Consider the following 23,096-nt stretch of genomic DNA (forward strand, 5'->3'; position numbering starts at 1 on the left):
AGCAGCAACACATCAGTCAGATGCTGACACACAAACACACACACACACACACACTGATGTGTTTTGCTGAAGTGAAATGTCAGAAATGACTCGCATTGCATTAAAGCATTAAGATGAAGGGCATCAGTAAAAGCCTTCATCTACCAAGGGTCATGGGTCCATTTGAGAAACTATTTTCTGAGCATTTCATGCTTCTAGTCAGAGCAATTTCCTGAGTTTTTTATCTCTGCAGTCACAAATATGTCCCCCGCTGTGCTGCGTATACTGCATATAAAACAGCATTAAACCCTGCTGACCTTCATCCTTATGTGCTGTTATTTTGAGTGGCTGTACAAAGTTTGCGGATTCAAGCAGCTCAAGAACCTGCTTCCTGTGAATGACCCCCACATCCTGCAGAAACATGTATAAATACATCCCTGAGCCACAATAATCTGATAATTACATTCATGTTAGCAATACTTTATAACACTTACTGTGTTAGGTTCTTTTTCTTACCTTCCATAAACAGTCCGTGAATATAAGCCCCCTCCCTAGGAGGATGCCCCAAATCATCTTTGGTCTTCTTTGTAACGTCCACAGTCAGACACATCTTGTCCAAAGGCCATTCATTCTTTCGTGCAGTGCACTGCATAATTGCTAAGAAAAACAAAGGAAGTTACCATTATTTCAATATAATACATATTTAGGGAGGCATAAACAATTTTCTATTCTGAAAATGCAAATCCAGTGACCCACATTACTGCTTATAGTAACATTTCCCCCAGGCTAAAAACATACACAGATATGAACATGGGGCACAGTCGCATCATAGAAGCAGAGAAATGGTAATATTCATTAAATTATTTTTTTATTGATGACAGTAGAGCAGAAAATGAACTAGGGATGTCAATGACATCTGCACTAGAGCACCATTTGCACATTAAGAAGGCAATGCAAGCATCAAACAAAATACTGGTGTGTATCCTTAGGAAGGCATACATCAGAAGCAAAGAGGCAATGTTCTCGCTTTACAGAGCCTTGGTCATACTTTAGATACTCTGAACAGTTTTAAAAACATATACAGACATCATTATCAGGCTTCTAGAAACAGTCCAGAGGAAAACTGCCAGAAGGATGCATGGGATGGAGAGGAAAGAATAGGACAAGAGACTAGTGAAGATGTAACTCTTATTACCACAGAAGTGATACAGGGAAAGGACATTATATGGTTGCAAAAGATCTTATCCGAGAAATGTGAAAGGTGTCATCCAGAATAAGAAAGAGAGAGGCAGGAAGATGGGGCACAGAAAGAAGACTGTGCAAACTAATTACTACATAGACTTGAAATAGTGCTTCTCCCTGAAGAGGGTTATGGACCCATAAAATGGGCTTCCGAGTGTGATGTACAGGTTACCACAAAGTCATTCAAAAGGACATGGGACAGATGGAAAAAGGGTGAAGGAGAATATAATGGATGAAGCAGAGGTAGAATAATAAATGCATTCAAAGGCAGACCAGTTTATTCTCATCATCTCTCTCTTTCCGTCATAAAGGTAATACCATGTAATGCTCTTCCTCTCTATCCGTCTAACACTGATCTAAGTGACTTAATGCAGTTACTGCAACACTACTTCTCAGCACTATCTCTTCAGGTTATATTATGCTCTTTATTTATAAACAGAAAGAGTCGACAAGGAAAATATTCATATCTGACTGACTGGGCAGAATGATTTTGATTGATTTTGTTGTGCATATAAGCAAGACAGGATGGTAGCCTTTTTTCAATAAGCAATCAGATCAGATTGAAAAAGAAGAAAATCAACACAAAATGTTCAAATTTAGTCTCCATCAAAAAGAATGAATAAACCATCAACTGGAGACCCGGTTCATCATTGAAGGATTTCTCAGTGTTGAAAACAAGAAGAATAAATAGTATTTATCAACAGTGATATGTAATGTAGACACAGCTAGCAAAGGTACTCTTTCCTTAAATAAAAGTTTTAAATGCTAATAGATGTGTTGTACATAGAACAGGTTCCAAAGAGCATTTCACTGTGTATACAAACCCTTGTGACATAAACTACTGTTCTTTGTAATACAAAATGAGAAGTTATGTACTTACCATAATGTTCCATGTTAGTTGTCTTCTCTCGCCTTCTTTCTTGCTGGATGGGTTCAGAGCCGATCCTCGGCTCCGACTCGGCCACTTACTAAAGCTCGAGAGCTTATTTTACCGGCTCGAGGCAACCCTATATCCCATGATGCTAGGCGATAACTCCCCAGATCTCGTTTGTAAGCTGAAAAACCTAGCATAGGCCAATAAAACAAAATCCTCCAACTGGAAGGAGGAGGAAGAGGGATAAACCCCCCCAAAGATAATTATCTACACTATATATATCCTAGGACACCTAGATGGTGAACAAGGGAATAAAAGGACCCTTCAAGGAAGGGAAGATCTTCTCGGTCTGTCCAGGCTAGGGGGATGGTGGGTGGGATGCATGAAAGAAGGCGAGAGAAGACAACTAACATGGAACGTTATGGTAGGTACATAACTTCTCAATGTTAAGTTGTCAATCTCGCCTTCATTCTTGCTGGATGGGACCGCGTCCCTAGCACCTTCATCCTGGGTGGCTCATTGGAACAGACTCTTAAGAATGGTGGAACCAAATGTTGCTCTGTCCCTGGAGGCCATGTCCAATTTGTAATGCGAAACAAAGGTATGAGGAGAGGCCCATGTGGCTGCCGCACAGATAGTGTCTATTGGTAGTCTAGCTTGAAAGGCTGTAGATCTAGCTAGTGCTCTAGTTGAATGGGCTTTTGGCTTAGAAGTTAATTCCCTGCCTCTGAGTTGATAAATAGATGTAATCACAGAAGACAGCCACCTAGCTAGGGTTACCTTGGAAACAGGAAGGCCTTTCTTATTTTCTGCGTACGATAAAAACAGTTGATCAGACTTCCTTATTTGTTTGGTTCTATCCAAATAGTATCGGAGCTGGCGGTGAACATCTAGATAATGTAGCTTTTTGCTCCGCTCTATTAGTATAGTTTGGGAAAAAACTGGAAGATCAATTGATTGATTTAAATTTGTCTGCGAAGCCACCTTGGGTAAGAAGGATGGATTAGTCCTTAGAGAAACTCTGTCTTTATGGAAGATTAAGTAGGGAGGACGAATGTAGAGGGCGTGAAGCTCTGATACTCTCCTAGCAGAAGTAATGGCGACTAGGAAGAGTGTCTTCCAGGAAAGAAATTTCAATGAACAGGAGACCGCAGGTTCAAAGGGGGGGAGAATCAAGGATGTTAAGACTAAATTAAGATCCCACTGAGGTGGAGTGTCTTTGATCGGAGGCTTAAGTAAATATACACCTTTAAGGAAGGCTTTGCAAAGCTTATTGGACATGATGTTGTGGTCCGATAAGCCTGTATGAAAATTCGATATGGCTGCCAACTGAACCTTTACTGTAGAGGCAGAAGACCCTGAATGAAAAATTTCGGATAGGAAGTCTAAGACCGAATGAATTGGGGCAGTAAAAGGGATCTATATTCCTTGCCTTTGCCCAGAAGGAGAAACGTTTCCATTTACTAGTGTAAATCCTTCTGGTGGAAGATTTAAGGGAAGCTACTATGATATCCCGGACGGGATTAGAAATCATAGGAAGCCTGGCTAAGGACGGAAGTGGAGCAACCAAGCAGTGAGGTTGAGAGAATGTAGGGATTGGTGCAGCTGCCCCGACTGATGGGTCAACAGATCTGAAGCTGGGTCCAGATGCCAAGGCTGTACCAAAAGATAATGATGTAGGAACGGAAACCATATCTGTCGAGGCCAATAAGGGGCAATGAGAATCAACTTGGCTCTCAAGGTCGGTTGCTTTCTGAATTACTTGTGGGATTAGAGGAAGGGGTGGAAAGGCATAGAGAAGTCCCCGAGACCAATCTTGGACTACAGCGTCTCTGAGGGGATGACCTGGAAGGGTGAAGAAGTCGGGGCATTTGCTGTTTTGGGGTGTAGCAAAAAGATCACAGCAAGGAAGGCCCCACTTCTGAAAAATCTCTTCTGCTACCGATTGTTTGAGAGACCACTCGTGTGGCATGAGTATAGCTCTGCTCAACCTGTCCGCTATGATGTTGGACTTCCCGGGGATATGCGTTGCTATCAGAAACCGCTGAGAGGAGATCGCCCATTGCCAAAGTCTGAGTGCCTCTCAACACAGAGGATAGGACTTGGTTCCGCCTTGCTTGTTGATATACCACACTACGGACATATTGTCCATTTGAATTGCAATAGTTCCTAGGGGAAGAGAGTTGTGGAGGGCTTGCAACGTTAAAAGCACTGCTCTCATCTCTAATACATTTATGTGCAGGTGGCGCTCGAAAGGTTGCCAAGTGCCATGGACCATCCTGCCCTGAAAATGCCCCCCCCCCCCCACCCGATCAGGGAGGCGTCCGATGTCACTGTGGCGACCGGTGGAGGAGGAACAAAGGGTCTGCCCTGATGGACTTGAGGGGACAATATCCACCAGGACAGATGACTTTTGCAAGTTTGAGTTATCATGATCTTGTGGTGCATGGGGAGTTGCTGAAAAGACCATTGGGCGAAAAGCATCCACTGTAGAAGACGCATGTAAAAACGTGCAAGGGGAAGAAGTGTTATGGCGGCCGCCATAAGACCCAATACTTTCAGGACATACCTGGCCTGAATTTTGTCACTCTGAAGAAGAACATGGACATGGTTTTGAATATCTAAGACCCTTTGATCTGTTAACTTTGGTGAAAGTTGTACGGTGTTCAAGTTGGCGCCTATAAAGGTAGTAGACTGACAAGGCGACAAGGCAGACTTTTCGAAATTTATAGAGATTCCTAGCCCTCTGCAAATGTGAATGGTGTAAGCTCTGGCTTGGAGAAGTTGATGTCTGGTGGTGGCAGTGAGAAGCCAGTCGTCTAGATATGGAAACACCTGGAATCCTTGCCGTCTCAGGTGAGCCATAACCACTGCCATACATTTGGTGAACACTCTGGGGGCTGTAGTGAGACCAAAGGGCAGGGCTCTGAACTGGTAGTGACTGGCCCCCAGCCGAAAGCGGAGAAACCTTCTGGAGCGCCTGTGAATTTTGATGTGATAGTACGCATCCTGAAGGTCCATGGAGCACATCCAATTGTCCTTGCCCAGAAAGGGCAGAATGGACTGTAGCGTGACCATCCGGAATCTTGTTCTCTTTACAAACTTGTTTAGTTTGCTGAGATCTAATATTGGTCTCCAGTCTCCTGTCTTTTTCGGTACCAAAAAGAACCTTGAGTAGATTCCGGATCCTAGTTGGTCTGCTGGGACTGGCTGGATGGCTCTTTTTGCTAGCAGTTTTGATATTTCTGATACTGCTAGTTCCCTTAGTCAGGGTGGAACATCTGGAAGGGTTCCCTTTTGCTGAATTGGGGTTTGGATAAAGGGAATTTTGTAACCCTCGGATATGATCAACTGTACCCATTTGCCTTGAGTAAGGGAAAGCCAGGCTATTGGGTACAGCGACAATCTTCCCCCGACTGCCTCTGAAGGTGGACAATCGGGCAACATCTCAGGGATGCTGGAAGGGTTTGTCAGAGAGAGGCTCCCTGCTACCCTGGTTCTGCGGACCCCCTCTGCCCCTAGGGCGGCGTCTGTTGTTGTTACCCCCTCTGCCTTTGGGGGTAAACTGACCTCTTGCATCAGGCGTGACTCCTTGAGATTTGCGGAATCACATTTTCCCACCCTTCTGACCCTTAGGGTATGGTCTTGAAGGGGTGGAAAAACGGACTCCTACGGCAGAAAGAGTCTTGCCATCTTGTTCGCATCTGGTCAAGGTGTCTTTCACTTGAGGTCCGAACAAAGCTGAACCATCAAAAGGGGAATTTGTGAAGGACGCCTTGAAAGGGTCCGCGAAATTACACAGCCGCATTCAGGCGTGACGCCTTAAGGCCACTCCTGTGCCTGCGGACCTACTCGCTCCATCGGCTGCATATGAAATTAGACGCATGGAGGAGTTAACAATCGAGTTCAGGGTTCCAAGCTGTGAGTTTATTTTATCTTGGGACCCAGCAGCTGATGGATCCTGTAAGACTTCTCCCAACTCTTTGAGAATATCTCTCTGAAGGCGGGTGAAGTGACACAAGTAATTCAGCGACCGCATGGCAAAGGTCACTGAAGAAAACATCTGCTTACCGTACCTATCCATGGTCCTAGAATCCTTATTGGAAGGATGGATAGGTACTGAAGAATCAGCTAGTTCCTTCTTGGTGGCTGCAGCCACCACCATGGCATCCACCAGTACACCTTTTGTTAGGAATTGCTTGTCAACTGGTGCTGTGATGAATTTAGATGGCCTCCGAGGGGTGGGTTCCACCGAATCTGGGGCTGACCATGCCTTCTGAGCCACTACTTCCATAAGGGGGTCAAAAGGCGGAGACACCCAGGAGGTGGAGGGTCGAGAACCAAACGCCTCCAGGTACACCGACTCGTCCTCGGAAGGATTAAGGGAAGACCAGTTCCCCCTCTGCTTCAGGATTTCTAGGATGTCTGAGAAAGAGACATCCTCAGAGGGGGACTTTGGGGATCCCTCCGACTCATCCAAGTCAGTGTCAGATGTAATGGACTCAGGGGAGTCCACATGCTTCCTCTTACATGTCCTCTTATGCGGAGGCTCCGCTGACAGGTCAGGAGAAGCCTCGGAAGAGGAAGAAATTCCCAGTGGGGAAACCTGAGGCATTGGATCTCTGGGTCCGGGAGCAAGAGAGTGGGAAGAGACATCAGCAGGCACTGTAGTGGGAGGAGCTGATGGAGCTGACCATTGACTATGCCCTGGGGCTAGTACGCTCCTCATCACCTCGAAGGCTCCCCTATCAGAAAGGCCAGAGGGCCCCCGCTCCGAAGAGGTAGGAACCCCAGGCCGCACTGACAGGGAAGGCTCTGAGGCCGATGTCGGGGCTGAACTCACCAGCGCCGACGCTCCGAGAGGGAGAACGGGGTCGGACAATGGTCCGATGCCACTCGCCCCCTCGGAGCCGACGAGAGAGATCAGGCGCCCGGATCCGTCCAATGAAGGTATCAAGGAGGAGATCGGAGCGGAAGACAAAGGAGCTGAAGGGGGAGGTATCGGCTCCGACGCCACAACAGTCATGGCTCCGAGGAGCTCCGGCTCCGAACTCTGAGGGAGAGTCGAAGGAGGAAAATTAGGTGGAGTCGTAATAGCTACCGTCTGATGAGATGGGCTAGAGATCATCTGGGCCAATGCCTGAGACTTTAACAGCCTACTTACCACTCTCTCAAGGTCGTGATCTGAAAGTCTGGATGACCGAGAAGATCGGCTCCGATGGCTCCGCTCCGAGAGCAGGGGAGACCTCGGAGCCGAATGGATGGACTCCAATGAAGGGAATCTTGACCTCTTCTTAGATGGAGCCAACGGAGCCGAGGACACGTTGGCTCCAGCCGGAGCCGACAGTGAAAGCATGGGCTCAGAGGTATCGGCACCGAGTGGTGCCGAGACCGGAACCTGTAACTCAAAGGGATCGGCTCCAGCCAGAGCCGATCTAAGCACAGACAAGGAGCCAGCAGTCGAAGGCTTAGTACTTGGAGCCAACGGTTTTGCTGGTTTCGAGGGCCTCCCCGACACAGACTTAGTTGGGGAGCCCTCGGACTTTAACAAGCCCCTCAGTATAAGTTTGTTCCTGCGCTCCTGCAGGACTCTTGGACTGAATGCATCACATACTGAACAAGAGTCCTGCAGGTGCAGGGGTCCCAGGCAGTAAACACAAGATATGTGACCGTCTGTCAGAGACATTTTCTGACAGCACGAGTCACACTTCTTAAAGCCTGAGACCTTAGTTTCCTTTGGTTCCTTCGACATAACAGTGTCGAGGGTTCACAAAGGTAAGAGAAACACACACACACACACACACACACACACACACACACACACACACACACACACACACACACACACTCTCAATAAACTATAAATTAACAATAAAAATGTTAATAGGGATACTGACACACCCAAACACTCCACAGGATCCCTAAGATAAATTAGGAAAGGGGCAGGCTTAAGGCCTAACCTAAGAGTGGAGGGGGAGGGATAAAAAAGGATAAAACAGTAATAGTTAGTTGCTAACTATTGAAAAGAAACAACTAGGTGAAAAATTAACTCAAAAGGGTGACTGAACATTATCGCCTAGCATCATGGGATATAGGGTTGCCTCGAGCCGGTAAAATAAGCTCTCGAGCTTTAGTAAGTGGCCGTGTCGGAGCCGAGGATCGGCTCCGAACCCATCCAGCAAGAATGAAGGCGAGATTGACAACTTAACATCATTGTTTATTTTATTGTTGTGATCTGTAATAAAACTGCAAATATGTAACAAGACACTGTTATCTACATAGTTACCCTGAGTTAAGAAGCAGTTACTTTGTACACCATTTATAAATACAGAAGAGAAAATGTCCTTGTACTGAGCCTCGCTATACAGCCATGAAAATATTAGATCAAGATGAGACAGATACATTCTCCTGTATCAGTCATCTGCCAAGTATGTATTACACTGTAACAGTCTGTGCATTGTACAACAGATACCCAATCACTTTCTGACAGAGGATTACTAGTCACAATCTTGAAGTTTAGCTCTCACATGAAAAGAAAAGGTGGTATTAAGCATACCCTGTGCACCATCTGCAGCTGTAGTTTGTTTTTAAAACTTAAGTTCAGCACAGTCATATTCAACACACACATGGATTTGATACTCCAGAGTCTTTAGCAAAGATGGGAAGTTCAACTCAAGAATGAATTCAGCACAATTAGACTTACAGGCCCAGTAGCGGATAAGGAAGACAACTGAACATAATGTTCAATACCCTGAAGCATAACTAACAAAGGACTTGATTAACCAATAAGAGTTACACTTTAATTCCTCCTTCACTATAAAAAATGAGAAGAATGGCCTGGAACTGTTTATAGAAAAGTATAGGCACAAACATCCAAAGCATGAAAGAAGCCTGTAACTCTCTTACTGGGGCAGCACAAGGTACTCCTGCATAAAAACTGAAAACTATTTCTACTTGGAAAGCCAAGGGACAGGTGTTCCAGTAGTTCCAAACTCCATGTTGCAGGGTCAGGGAAAAATGTACTAGGCCAGGTCTTAGGAGGAGTCAGCTGCCACTCGAACAATATATTTTGCTAAATACATATTATGTTTAATCTTGATCAATTCATTTTTTTAAAACAAGAAGCATTTTTAATGATCACTTGTGACACAGGCAATCATACATTTATATAAATGAAAAAAAAATATTGACATATTTTTAGTTGCAAACATTATACATCAACTATAATCTATCCAGTCACTGTCAAACATTAATTGCATAGTGCATTCAGATCCTGCCATCTTTTAAACCTCATTCCTCCAAAACATTATTCTGCATGTATTTTCCCACAATTCCATTTTTCTATGTAATTTGCCTACTACCCTTTTCTAAAGATCATATTTCCAATTGTTTTATCTCTGTTACCATATTTCCTACTTCTAGTACAGTTGGTTTTGACTTTGTTTTCCAATTTCTAGTAATTGCTTTATTGGCAATCACCATAAGTAAACTAAGCAAGGCCCTACTATGTCTATGTAGTTCTGATTCTATGTCATAGCTCCAAAAAAAGCATTTTCTTAGTTACACTGACCTGCTCACCGAGCACCTCTTATAGAGTTGTCTGCAAGGAATTCTCAAAGTCTGCCAACTCATTGCACTCCAAAAAATTATGTTCCCAATTACCTCTTTCTTTCCAATCACACCTCTACATTTGCTATCTACATGTCAACTCATTGCACTACCAAAACTATGTTCCCAGTTGCCTCTTTCTTCCCCCCCCCCCCATCACATCAACATTTGCAATCTGTAGAACAGTGATTGTTTGTAACTTGACAGCTACTGTAGTTAAGGAAGTACGTGGGGGGAGTAGTATTAAGCAACCTTAGTTGTGTGTAAGTCTTACATGTGCATGCAGACGGATCCACGCTGAGTGTACAATAAACCACTGATAACCTACATTTACTGGCTCCACTTGTCATTCAACATGATGTCAGAAGCGGGATGCTAACTAAATATCATCCAAGTGTAATGAGCGACTGAAGTGCAAAAGGTAAGCAAATATATACTGATGACATGGTAGATGGATTTTGCAGACCCGAACCACTGGTGTTTGATGATAATGTTGCAGAGAATTGATCTGTGTTTGCACAAGAATATCATATTTTCATAGTGGCTGCATATTCAGATACAGATGCATGCACATAAGCATTTATACTTCTCAAATTGGCAGGCTTGGAGGCTATCGAGTGAGAAAGTTATTTTGTGTATGCACCTGCTGTTTATGCAGGAGAAGGAGAAAACTGCCATATCATTGCCCAAGCTGAAATCCATGAAGATCTGGAATGCTTAAAGTGTAAATTCAGAGAACTGTGTAACCTCCAGATGAATATAATGATGGAGATACATAAATTCAATATAAGAAATCAAAAGCCAGATGAAACTATAGAAGCATATCATAGGATCATAGGAGATTACTAAGCTAATGGCTCTGGGGCCCTTACAAGCCTAACCAAGAGTTTATCCAAAAAAGAAACCACAATCAGCACCTGTTGCCCCTGTCAATGAGGGACACAGGTGGAACCCCTGGGACAAGTTTGCGGTTACCCATCCACTCATCAAGGTTGCACTTCAAGAGGGTAAGTGACATACTTTGTTTGACGTGTATGGGGAGTCTGTTCCAGAGACGTGGCAGCCTCTGGGAGACAAACCTCTCTCCAGCAGGTTTTGTTAATGTCACATATTAGATTTAAGCCTTCTGATCACGTACTACACGAGGAGTTAGACTTACAGATATGGAGCATCTCTAGTAGAGCAGGGTCTGAGTTTGCCTTGTAGGCAAGACACAGATCACCTCTGAGCAATCTGTACGATACACAGTAGTGTGATAGTGATTTGAGCCTGTCCACATAGAACAGGTGTTGGAGGCCATGGATTTTCTTTTGAGGTATTTCTGTGGCTTTTCCAGTTGGTGCAGGTGTTTGGAGAGGTATATACCAAATGGGGCATTGTACTCAATTATTGGCCTAATGAGGAAGGAGTACAGAGAGGTAATAACCTCCTTTTTTCGAATGCAATCCCTTTACTTATGAGATGAACCAAGTAAAAGGCTTTTCTGACTACTGCCGCTACATGATGGTCAAATGTGAGATTATTGTCAACTTGTATACCCAGGACTCTCACCACAGGTTCTGTGCTTAAGGCGTTGCCGTTAATGTGGTAATCAGTAGGGGCTGTCTTTTTTCTAAATGGTATGATAATACTTTTTTTGCATTTAACTTAAGGCCATGACTTTGGCACCAGTAATATGTTGCTGTGAGACCCTCTTGAAGTATGTTAACATCATTTGGGGAGTCAATGACAACACCCAACTTACAGTCGTCCACAAACTTGGTCAGCCACAGGCTTTTTGTCTTTGCCTGGACCTATGAGAGGTAGAACCCAAACAATAGGGGCCCCAGGACAGATCCCTGGGGGACACTACTAGTGACAGGTTTGCTGTCAGAGGTGGTGGCACCTATTTTGACCTTGTGTGTTCTATCAGTGAGCCAGTTAGCCACCTACTTGATGAGCTAGGGATTTACGCTTTCGATGATGTCTGAGTGGGGGACTGTGTCAAAGGCTTTGGCCAAGTCAAGGTAAGCTGTATGTACTCACTTTCCCTCATCCAGTGTCTTGGCGACAGTATCAAAAAAGTCAACCAGGTTCAAAAGGCAAGATCTGCCCTTGACGAAGCCAAACTAGGTGGGGTCAAGTGCATGGAGACTGCTATGTCCTTGTTTATGAGGTCCATAATAATATGCTGCATGGCTTTACAGATCAGACTTGTCAAGCTAATAGGGTGATAGATTCCAGGGTCAGTAGTGACACCACCTTTGTGCATAGGGATGACAATGGCAGTTCTCCATTCTGCTGGAATGAAGCCTGTACTTAGGATATGATTGAATAGGGTGCTCAGTGGCGAGGCTAGTTCTTGCTGGAGATGTTGCAGAATACAGCCTGAGATACTATCAGGTCCCATGGAAGCTGTGTTTTTGCCTTGGATAGGACCTTTAACACTTGATCCATGGAGATGTGAGGTGCGGGGCAAGTATCAGGGATGTCGAATTGGCCTTGGGGGGACAGGGGGGTGAAGTTTGTGCTGAACCTATTTGCTAGCAGGTTGGCTAAGTCAACAGGATCAGTGTAAGTGGTACCATTAAGAACTAATTTGGAACAAACCTGGGCTTTGCTATGGAGGTTTCTGATGTAACTGAAAAAGGTTTTGTGGTTAGCCTTTGTTTCAGAGGCTAGTTTCAATTCATAACTGACTTTGGAAGTTTTCACTAGTGATATAATTTGCTTGTTGAGGCTAAGGATGGAGGTTTTTCCAATTGGGAATTTGTGCCTTTTTACCCTTGGACATCAGTCTCTTCCTTTTGTTGTAAAGCCTGTTGACAGAGTATGTCCACCACATAGGTTTGTGTTTCCTTGAGAAGCAGGTTTTAGTTCTGTTGGGTATGGCTGAGTCCTTGCAGTTGTACAGGTGCTTGTATACTGCACTAGAATACTGATCAGCATGTTTGTCTGCATCCTCTGAGAGGGGGGCGGTGGTGTGAAGCTACTGATACCCTCCCTTAGAAGGTTGTAATCTGTTTTTGAGAAGTTTTTTAGCCTGGTTATGGCTGGGGGGGGGGGGGGTTGGATGGGACAGACACTTTGAAAGAGACAGAGCGATGGTCTGATCTCACCAGGGAAGAACTTACTATGGGGGTGGTGCAGCAGTCACCCATGTTGATGAGAACAAAGTCTAGAATGCTATCTCCCTTTGTGGGGGATGAGACAAGCTGGTCTAGTACATTAGAACTGATGAAGTCAAGGAATCGCTGGGTGATTGCATTAGAGCAGGAATAGTTCACCCAGTTTATGGTGGGGTAGTTGAAGTCACCGAGGATCAGGGTGTTTGGGGGTACCTTGATGGATTCAGGTAGGTCCAGTTAGGAAGAGTGGGTGTCCTGAGTCATGGAGGGGGGTCTATAGCTAGCTATAACTTGGATGGGTGTCTTGCCAATTGTCAATTGCACCTGGAGAAGTTCTAGTGCATCATACTGGAAAACCAGTTTGGAGGTGTGCTTGTTTTTAACGAAAATAGAAACTTCACCACCCTTAGTCTTCCCGACCTCATTTTGGGGTCGGAATGTGTGGAATGAGGTATAGCCTGGTAAGGCAGGGGTGCTCTCTGCAGCCTTGAACCACGTTTCTGTTTCATCATATTCATTCACATCACATTCATTCCATCATATGTTACTAACTTAAGAAATAAAGCAAAGACATGCAGATTTGGGGATTTACCAGATGATTTAATAAAAAATTGCCTTGTATGTGACATCAATAATGATACTGTGAGGAAAATTCTACTATGTGATAGTGAATTAACATTGAGCAAAGTTGAAATTTGCCAGATATGTGAAATCACAGAAGAACATACTAGTATCCTTGCTGTATCTGCTACTGCAAATGTTGACAGTGTGCAACAAAAACTAAGACAGTACAGCTTCATAAATGTACCCTGAGGAGATATGCCACACCACCTGCCATTGTTAATTATCGTAATTGTGGGGACAGTTACAAATATAAATGAGAAAAATGCTTAGCCTATGGCAAACAGTGTCACAAAAGCAAAAAGTGGAACCATTTCAAAAAGTTCTGCAAATCGATACAGATTCATAATAAATGTAATCCAACGAAGAGTGTGGATCAAACAGAGACTGTAGTAGACTCTGATGATGGTAATGAAACCTTTTATATTGATGGTGTTTCTGTGGTCAGTGAAACAGTCGACACAGTGGATTCCCACTTGTCAGCAAATAGTGAAACATTTTTCACTCTACAAATTAATGGGAAACCAGTAGAACTTAAAATAGGCCCTGGATCCAAATGTAACATTATGTCAACAAAAGCTTATGCAAAAGTAAAAGTTGAGAGAGAGCCTTGACTCAACAAGGAGCACAAAACTAGTTGCTTATGGCAGCAAAGAAATTCAGACAGATGGCATTGCAGTCTTTTCTTGCCATTCTGCAGATAACAGTTACGATTTACAATTTTATGTAGTTAGAAGAGATGTACAGTCTTTACTAGGCCTAGAAGACAGCCTAAGAATGGGACTGATTTTGCTCAATAAAGAAGTTCACCAACTAAATACAAATGAAAATGACAGTTTTTCACAACATGTCTTTAAAGAATATGCCAACATCTTCAAAGATGAAATTGGCAAGCTCCCAATTACATATTCTATGAAGCTGAATTATGAAATAAACCCAGTTGTCAGACCTACACATAAGATCCTGGTTAGCAATGCAAAGTAAAGTAAAAACAGAATTAGACAGAATGGTGAATTTAGGTGTTTTTACCCCTGTGGCAGAGCCTGCTGAACAGGTATCATCCATGGTGGCAGCCCACAAGAAGAGCTCAGATGACATTCAGATATGTATTGATCCTAGAGACTTAAATAAAACCCTTAAATGTTCTCATCATCCAATACACACAATAGAGGAGGTAGCAGCAGTAATGCCAAATTCAACTGTTTTTTCAGTTTTATATGCCAAGAACTTATTTTGGTAAATCTCGCTGGATAACAGATCATTTTTATTAACAACATTCAACACATCATTTGGGAGATTCAGGTTTTTGAGAATGCCATTTGGAATCAGTTCTGCCCATGAGGTATTCCAACATACCATGGAACAGATATGTGCTGGATATCCTTGTGCCATTATTGTGGATGACATTACTGTTGAAGTCAATGGAGAAAAGGAACAAAACAGAAATCTCAGGAAAGTTCTAGATCATGCACATGAGGTTAACCTCAAGCTGAATCCTTTAAAATATAAATTCAAACTGAAGGAAGTCGACTATGTTGGTCACGTGTTCACAGATTCAGGGCCACAGCCAAGGTAACAGCAATCAATGAAATGCTAGTTCCAGAGTATGTTACATCTTTACAGCGCTTTCTAGGTATGATTAATTATTTGGGAAAATTCATCCCAAACCTTAGTGAGCTTTCTGCACCAGTGCATGAGTTAACATGTAAAGATATAAAATGATCTTGGTTTGAACAGCACCAAGAGGCATTTGACACTTAAAAAAATTGCCAGTCCACCCACACTGAGATACTATGATGTCCATAAGCCTGTGACACTCACCTGTGATGCCTCTCAGCATAGACTTGATGCAGCATGTCTGAGGAGAGCATTCCAGTTGCATATGCATCCCGTACTCTGACTCAAAGATGCACTATGCACAAATACAAAAAGAACGTCTTGCTGTTGTGTTTGCATGCTTCAAATTCAATGAGTATAAATACAGAAGGTCAATCTAGATTGAGACAGATAACCAGCCACTAATAACCATTTTGAACAAGCCAGTACGTACAGCCCCAGCAGGACTCCAACGCATGATGATAAAGCTAGAAAAATACAGCCTTACCATTGTCTACACAAAAGGTAAACACATGTATCTTGCTGACGCCTTGTCACGAGCACCCAGAAAGACAACAGAACAACACAGAAATGAGACAACTGATTTTGAAGTCAAGCACATTTCATCATCACAGCTTGATGAGTTAAGAAATCACACTGCTATAGATCCAATTCTTCAAAAACTGAATATTGCTATCAACCAGGTTTGGCCAATATGTCAAAGAAGTCTGCCACTTGAAATTCAGCAGTATTTCCCTTTCAGGGATGAGCTCGTAGTGGAAGATGGGATCATTATGAAAGGCCCAAAGGTAGTAGTTCCTAAATTCTTGCAAGAGGAATACATACAAATTTTGCACAGAGACCACCCAAGCACTGAATCAACTGAAAATAGGGCAAGAGGCATTGCGTTCTGGCCCTCGATGTATGAAGATATTGAAAGAGAGACTTTTTCATGTTTAGTTTGTAACAGTAACAAACTGCAACAACAAAAAGAACTTCTTCATCTACACCCAATCTCTGATTTACCATGGTCAACAGTAGCAGTAGATATTTTCAAATGGAATGGTCAACATTACCTGGTACTAGAAAAGTCAAAAACACACCAGTTGTTCATGGTAAAGGTGGTTCCAAAACTTTAATAAAATAGTAAAAATAAAGAACAGGTAAGCGCTTTTGTATGTAGCTTCTTCAGACCTATTGTCAAGTAAAAACTCTAACCAGCTTTTAAACCCCTTGTAACAATTTCATCCAATCAACTGAAAAAGCATTAAACGTTGCTAAGCAACATAATTACAGTAAATATGCCAATTAAATAAACTAATTAAATCTGCTTACATTCATATTCCTAAAAACAACTAAATATAATAATGACTATTAAATTAAATACTCATATCACCTATTACCTAATAATTCATAAGAACATTTAATCTATTTCATAAAACACAATAAATGAGAAAACATAATAAATAAGAAAACAATAAATAAGAAAATGTACATCTTAAAATTGCATAACTGCTTAGCTAGTACGTGTTAGTATATAAACATTCCATCTACCCTAGCTCCTCTTTGTCCACCTCTTTTTTAGGGGTCTTGCTCTCAGTGCGAGTTGTATCGAAACATGTTCATTGAGGCCAGGGGAATAATGTGCCCCTAGTCTAAAAATCCATTTTATCTTCTTATGAATTATAAGTTAATAGGTGATATGAGTATTTAATTTAATAGTCATTATAACATTTAGTTGTTTTTAGGAATATGAATGTAAGCAGATTTAATTAGTTTATTTAATTGTCATATTTAATGCAATTATGTTGCTTAGCAACTTTTAATGCTTTTTCAGTTGATTGGATGAAACTGTTACAAGGGGTTTAAAAGCTGGTTAGAGTTTTTACTTGACAATAGGTCTGAAGAAGCTTCATGTGAAAGCGCTTACCTGTTCTTTATTTTTACTATTTTATTAAAGTTTTGGAACCACCTTTACCGTGAACAACTGGCAATTTTTTGACTTTTCTACACTGTTGTGTTTTACATACCAGTTGATCTTTCCCCCTAAATCGTTTTGCTATTTGGACTTATATTACCTGGTACTAATTGATCTGTATTCTGGATGGTTTGAAGTCGACTTACGCCGTGATTTGGCATCTAGCAGTTATCACAAAGCTAAGTAGACACTTCTCAGTCCACAGAAGCCCACATAAAGTCATCTCAGATAACAGTGCACAATTCACTAGTCAACGGTTTAAAGAATTTGCTGCATCTTGGGATTTTATTCATCTAACAGCAGTCTAGAATACCCACAAACCAATGGCTTCGCTGAACATGCAGTCTGCAGTGCAAAGCATTTCATGGAAAAACCCAAAATAGATGCAACTGATGTATTCCTCAATTTACTAAGCCTTCAAAACATTCCTCGTGACCAGACACTTGGTTCACCAGCTCAAAAACTGATGTCAAGACAAACAGGAGCAACCATTCCAATTAGCAAACAGCTGTTAGTGCCAACCTCATAGAGAAGTAAGATAGTCAAAGCTCAACTACCAACAAAGCATCACTCACTGAAATTATTCTATGACAAAACCAGTAGACCTCTTTGACTGTTGTTGCAAGGAGAAGTTCTTGGAATGCAGACTTCAAAAGTCATGATCATTTAGGAATTGTGAGGGACATTTGTGCTGAACCAAGATCTTACATAATTTAATCAGGAGTAAACTACAGAAGAAATTGCAGACATATTTTGCCTGTCCCAGAGTCAAAGCCACATCAAACTGTGTGTACTAGTGATTCCAGTTCCTTGATTGAATCGACAATCAATCAGCTCCAAAAAGACAGACCCCTTTTTTTCAAACAATTCTGAAATGCAAAATAATGTTTCAGTACCCAATAAACCTCTAAAGGCAGTTGTTTGTCTTTTCGGCTTTTCCCGGTTAGGGGTCACCACAGCGGAACTCCGGTCCGCTAATGGTTGGCAGCAGATTTTTTATGGTGCCAAGTTGCCAACCCGACGCCCAACCTTCAGCGAAGGCACGCCCATTCATGCATGTCTTTCGGAGGCCACTCGACTGCAGGGAGGACATGCAGACTCCACACAGAAGGCACTCCAGCTGTGAATCGAACAGGAGAGCCTCTTGCTGTGAGGCAACAATACTAACGCTGTACCACCGTGGCTCCAAACCTCTAAAGACAGTTCCTAATTCCAATCAAAATCTGTATGTGACATGGGCAGGAAGAGTCTGCAAACTTAGTCCTAAATATATACAGTGAATTGGACATGAAGTCGGACAGGCCATGTTGAACTGTCAATATGATGTTTAATTCTGGAATGTGTTTAAAGAAAATATTAAAATGAATTTGTTCATTTATTTGAAATAAGGAACAAAGGTAAAGAGGGTAGAGGTAGAACAGTGATTGTTTGTACCTTGACAGCTACTGTAGTTTAAGGAAGCATGTCGGGGGGGTATTAAGCAAGTTTAGCTGTCTGTAAGTCTTACATGTGCATGCAAATGGATCCACACTGGATGTACGATAAACCACTGATAATTTAGATTTACAGGCTCCACTCATATTCAACATAATCTACTGAGGAAAAATTCTTAGGAGTCTACTTGAAGTATAAAAATATCTGTGCAAACACTTCCAAGCAAAGGTCTTAAATCTTCTAGAATTGGTTGTGTATTTGGGTGTCATACATATATCCTCCCATTGTTTCTTTGTAAATTGCTTATCCAAGGTCTCTTCCCAATCCTTTCTAACATCCTCTTATTGATTCGTATAGTTATCAAGGAATATTTTACATGATCTTCTAATTATCCCTTTTAAACAGCAGCTTCAGTTCTAAATTCTGCTAAAAACTCTGCCAGTGCTGGTCTTTCATTTAGGATCCCACTATTTCTTTCTCTTTGCCTATACTCTGATATCAATCATTTATGGGGAAGACAGTCTCTAGCCTGCAGTCCAAATAAATTCTCAGCCTCTTCCCATTCTATTACATTCCCCTGTCTAATTATTTGCTCCCAGTACCTTGGATCCCTTGCCAGTTTTCGTTGGAAAAATTCCAGCCTCCTCGTGCCTATTGTCTATATCCCTAATTGCAGCAACCCTTATCAGCTGAAGCTCCTTTCTACATCCCTGTGTTGGCTTAGTTCTTAGAATACTTTGTGCTAGTTTGTGAATATAATATTTTGTATGGTTATTGTTATTCTCCTTAAGGATCTATATCCAGAATCTCAGTCTCTCCTTGTTTCTTGAGCTTCCCATCCTGCTTCATCATCATCCCTTTCCAGTTTGAATTATAGCTTTCTGCTTGTGCTATGTATAGGAGCCTTAACTTTGTAGCTCTGAAAACTCCTTCAAATCAGGTAATCCCAAACAACCTACTTCTATTTGAAGGTTCAATTTATCCCACTTAACTCTTGCCATCTTCCCCTCCCAGATAAAATCCTCCAACTCTTTATTAATTGCTATCTACAACTTCTCTTGTTGATAAAAATATGCCTGACCTGTGTATAAAACTAAAGGGACTAAAAACATTTTCACTGCTTGCATCTTGTATCCATATCCATAAAACTGAACTTCCAATTTCACAGTTTTTGTATTATCTTTTTAGTCACTTCCTACAGATCCTTAGCTTCCACAACAGAATCCTTTTTTAATCCATACTCACAAGTACTTCATTTTATCATATCCCCATAAATATGGATACTGCTGAACCAGTTCTTGTGTGGGCACATTTATTTATTTATTGATTGACTTGAGTTGATGGTTGTTAACTGGGATAGTCCATCTGAGCAAAAGCCCTTTTTCAATGGAGGCCTGGGGAGAAAAGCTCCACAGTACAAGTAAGCAAGAAAAGCTACAAAATTAAAGATGAATACATTGAGAAATTTACAATAAAACAGTTAAGCAAATGTAGATAAAGCTCCACAGTACAATATAGTAAGAGGCATTATAACATTCCAGAAAAAAACATAGCAAAGAAATATACAATAAAACATTGGAATGAATTTACATAACACATTGGTTTATCCTCATAGGGTAACTGTACAATACAGAGCAGTTAAGTGAGTTATGATAGTATGGAAGGGAGGAATAGAGAGGATAGAAAAAGGGGTGGGTTCATGTGGGATGATTACAGAGGCAAATCCATGTGCTATTAAGGCACCTTTTCTGGGTTTTCTTGAATTTGTGGATGTAGGAAATGTTTCTACGGTTCATGAGGAGCTTTTTCCATGCAAGAGCAGGGAAGTAGCTATAGAGATTCTGTTAAAGAGATTTTTTTTAGGTTTGTGAATTTGTAAGAGACATTGGTCAGAGCTTCTGAAGGATCAAGGGGGCTTATACAGGAAGATAAGTAAGAAAATGCTAGGGCAAGAGGAGGGATTATTCAAAATAGTATGGATAATGAGAAGTGGGGTACATAAGAGTTGGTTAGGAAACTCTAACCAGCTGAGTGTTTGGAGAGCATGACAGTGGTATGATCTTGAAGACAAACTGACTGCAAATCTAGCAACTTTGTTGTAGGTGGTTTCAAGTTTGGAAAGTAGTGAAGACTAAGTTGATTAAAATTTGACAGCTGTAAAACAGGTTGGGGAGAAGATAAGCTTGGGCTAGTGAGATCCTGGAGTTGGGTGTGAGGAACCTTTTGTTTCTATTGAGTAAACCAAACTTTTGGTGGGTTTTCTTGATGCAGTTAAGTACATGAAGGTCAAATTTTAGTTGATCGTCCACTATTACTCCAAGCAGTTTAGTATGTGATTCAGCTATGATCGTAGTGTTGTTGAGGGAAGAGATGGTGAATGAGGATTTAAGATGGTAAAGGGATTTGGGGAGGAAGAGAAGAAGTTTTGTCTTTTTAGGGTTAAGTATGAGTTGGCTGTTAGTAAGCCATGTTTCAGTGAGGTTAAAAGATGTTTGTGTCAGGGTTAGTAGGTCAGCGGGGCTATCAGTGATAGAAATTATGGTGGAGTCATCTGCGTACTGTATGAGGGAAGACTGAGGACAGGATGTGTGAAGTTGGTTAGTAAAAATATTAAAAAGGAGGGGCCTAAAATAGACTCTTGTGGGATGCCCATTTTGATGGGGAGAAAAGCAAAACAAGCAGAGAGCCATTTTACAGATTGCAGTCTATATGTGTGGTAGCGATTGAACCAGGGAGATAGTTGCTGAGGAAAGGTTGAGTTGAGAGAGTGTGGAGAGGAGGATGGGGTGAGAGACAGTGTCAAAGGCTTTGGAGAGATCTAAAAAGATGCAGGACAATAGTTTATTATTGTCTCTAGCTAGGGAGATGAAGTTAGTAAAGAAAATAAGTGCAGTAGTAGTGCTCTGGTGGGGGAGGAGGCCATGTTGAGTAGGGGTAATTAAATGTTCATGAGTAAGATAAGCTGAGATTTGTTTATAAACATAGTGCTCAAGAATTTTGGAAAGGGGAGAGAGTACGGCAACAGGTCAATAATTAGAGAACTCAACAGAATTTCTACCTTTGTGGAGTGGTATGGTGTGGAACTTTTTCCAGAGGGCAGGAACAATAGATTCACTAATTGAGCAGTTTATGAGGATGGAGACAGGACATGCTATGGAGATTGCTGCAGCTCTTAGGAAGAGAGGCAGCAAGTTGTCAGCTGACGGGGAACCTGGTATAAGTTTGATAAGAAGTTTTTGATGTAGCTGGTTCATAGGTGTGTACTAGGCTAATGGCCCTGGAGCCTTTCCAAACTTTGCCCAGGCACCGTGCCACCAGATGTTAGTTCACAGTGCCCCTATCCAGTAGGGCAACTGGAGTGATCCCTGGGGTGAACTTTCTCTTACCCATCCACTCGTCAAGATTTCTCCTGAAGAGGCCCAGAGAGGTGCTCTGCTTGACATGAATGGGAAGCTTACTCCAGAGTATGGGCAGTCTTTGTGAGATGGACCTGTCCCTCCAGCATGTTCTGTTAATTATGATAATGGGGCTGTGATCTCTGCAGAATGCGGTGTGGGGGGACTGGGATTTCTTCAGGTGTAGCATTTCAAGTAGGGCTGGATCGGACTTGGCTTTGTAAGTCAAGCAGCGATCACCTCTAAGTAGATGATAAGAGACTGAGAACAGCTGAAGTTTCTTGAGTCTGTCCATGTAGGACCTGTGTTTAAGGCCTAGGATCCTTTTTGTGAGGTGCTTTTGTGGCCTCCCCAGCTGCTGTAGGTGTCTGGTCAGGTACATGCCAAACATGGTGTTATATTCGATGACTGGTCTAATGAGGGATTAGTAGAGAGGAATGATGACCTCCTTCTTCCTAGATGTGAAACCTTTGGTTACAAGATGTGCCATGTAGAAGGACTTTCTGACCACAGTGGCAATGTGGTGGTCGAAGGTGAGGTGGCTGTCGACCTGGGTGCCCAGATCCCTTATGGCCCCTTCAGTGTTCAGTGGGCTCCCATCAATGTGGTAATTCATGGGAACTGAGTTTTTTCCAAAGGGGATGATAATGCATTTTTGGTGTTAAGCTTCAGGACATGGTCCCAACACCAGTCGTTGGTCTCAGGGAGGCCCTTTTGTAGGATGTCTGCATCACTTGGGGAGTTGATAATGACTCCTAGCTTACATTCATCAACAGACTTGGTCAGCCAGAATCCTTCTGTGTTGGTCTGGACTTCTGAGAAGTAGATGCCAAACAGGAGAGGGCAAAGGACCGAGCCCTGTGGGACTCCACTCATGACTGGTCGCCAGTCTGACTTGGAATCTATGAACGGAGTTCTATAACTCCAATCTTGAAGCTTAATGCATTAAAAAGAAGTAAGATAAAATAAATGTGTTTCACAAAGGAAATAAATAGATAATTTGTAATGAATTTAGAGTTGAATAAGGTTTTATATGCATGAATGGGGCAGCATTGTTGTGTTTTTTAAAACTGAATATTGCTTTAAATGAAATGTTACTTGATTAAGAGGAACTGATGTCACTATAAGGAAATGTATTTAAAATGGAGGGAAAATTTTAAAATGATGGCTGAAGAAGTTTAATATTCATTTAAACGAAAGCGCTAACATTTTAATACAGTTTTATTTTTGGAATAAAGCTTGCGATCATTTTAAACTTCTAA

General features: G+C 42.1%; 1 protein-coding gene across 1 annotated transcript in view; it reads right to left on the reverse strand.

Annotated features, from left to right (window-relative positions):
- Positions 1-23,096, reverse strand: part of DNAH11 (dynein axonemal heavy chain 11) — a 4,606,558-nt gene that overhangs the window by 298,482 nt on the left and 4,284,980 nt on the right. The window contains exon 81 of the mRNA XM_044065542.1: positions 496-636. Coding sequence (XP_043921477.1) covers positions 496-636 — 141 coding nt within the window. The remainder of the gene's footprint in view (positions 1-495; positions 637-23,096) is intronic.

The sequence above is a fragment of the Protopterus annectens genome, chromosome 3.part0, assembly GCF_019279795.1.
Source record: "Protopterus annectens isolate FY-2018-M chromosome 3.part0, PAN1.0, whole genome shotgun sequence".
In the NCBI taxonomy this organism is placed as follows: domain Eukaryota; kingdom Metazoa; phylum Chordata; order Ceratodontiformes; family Protopteridae; genus Protopterus; species Protopterus annectens.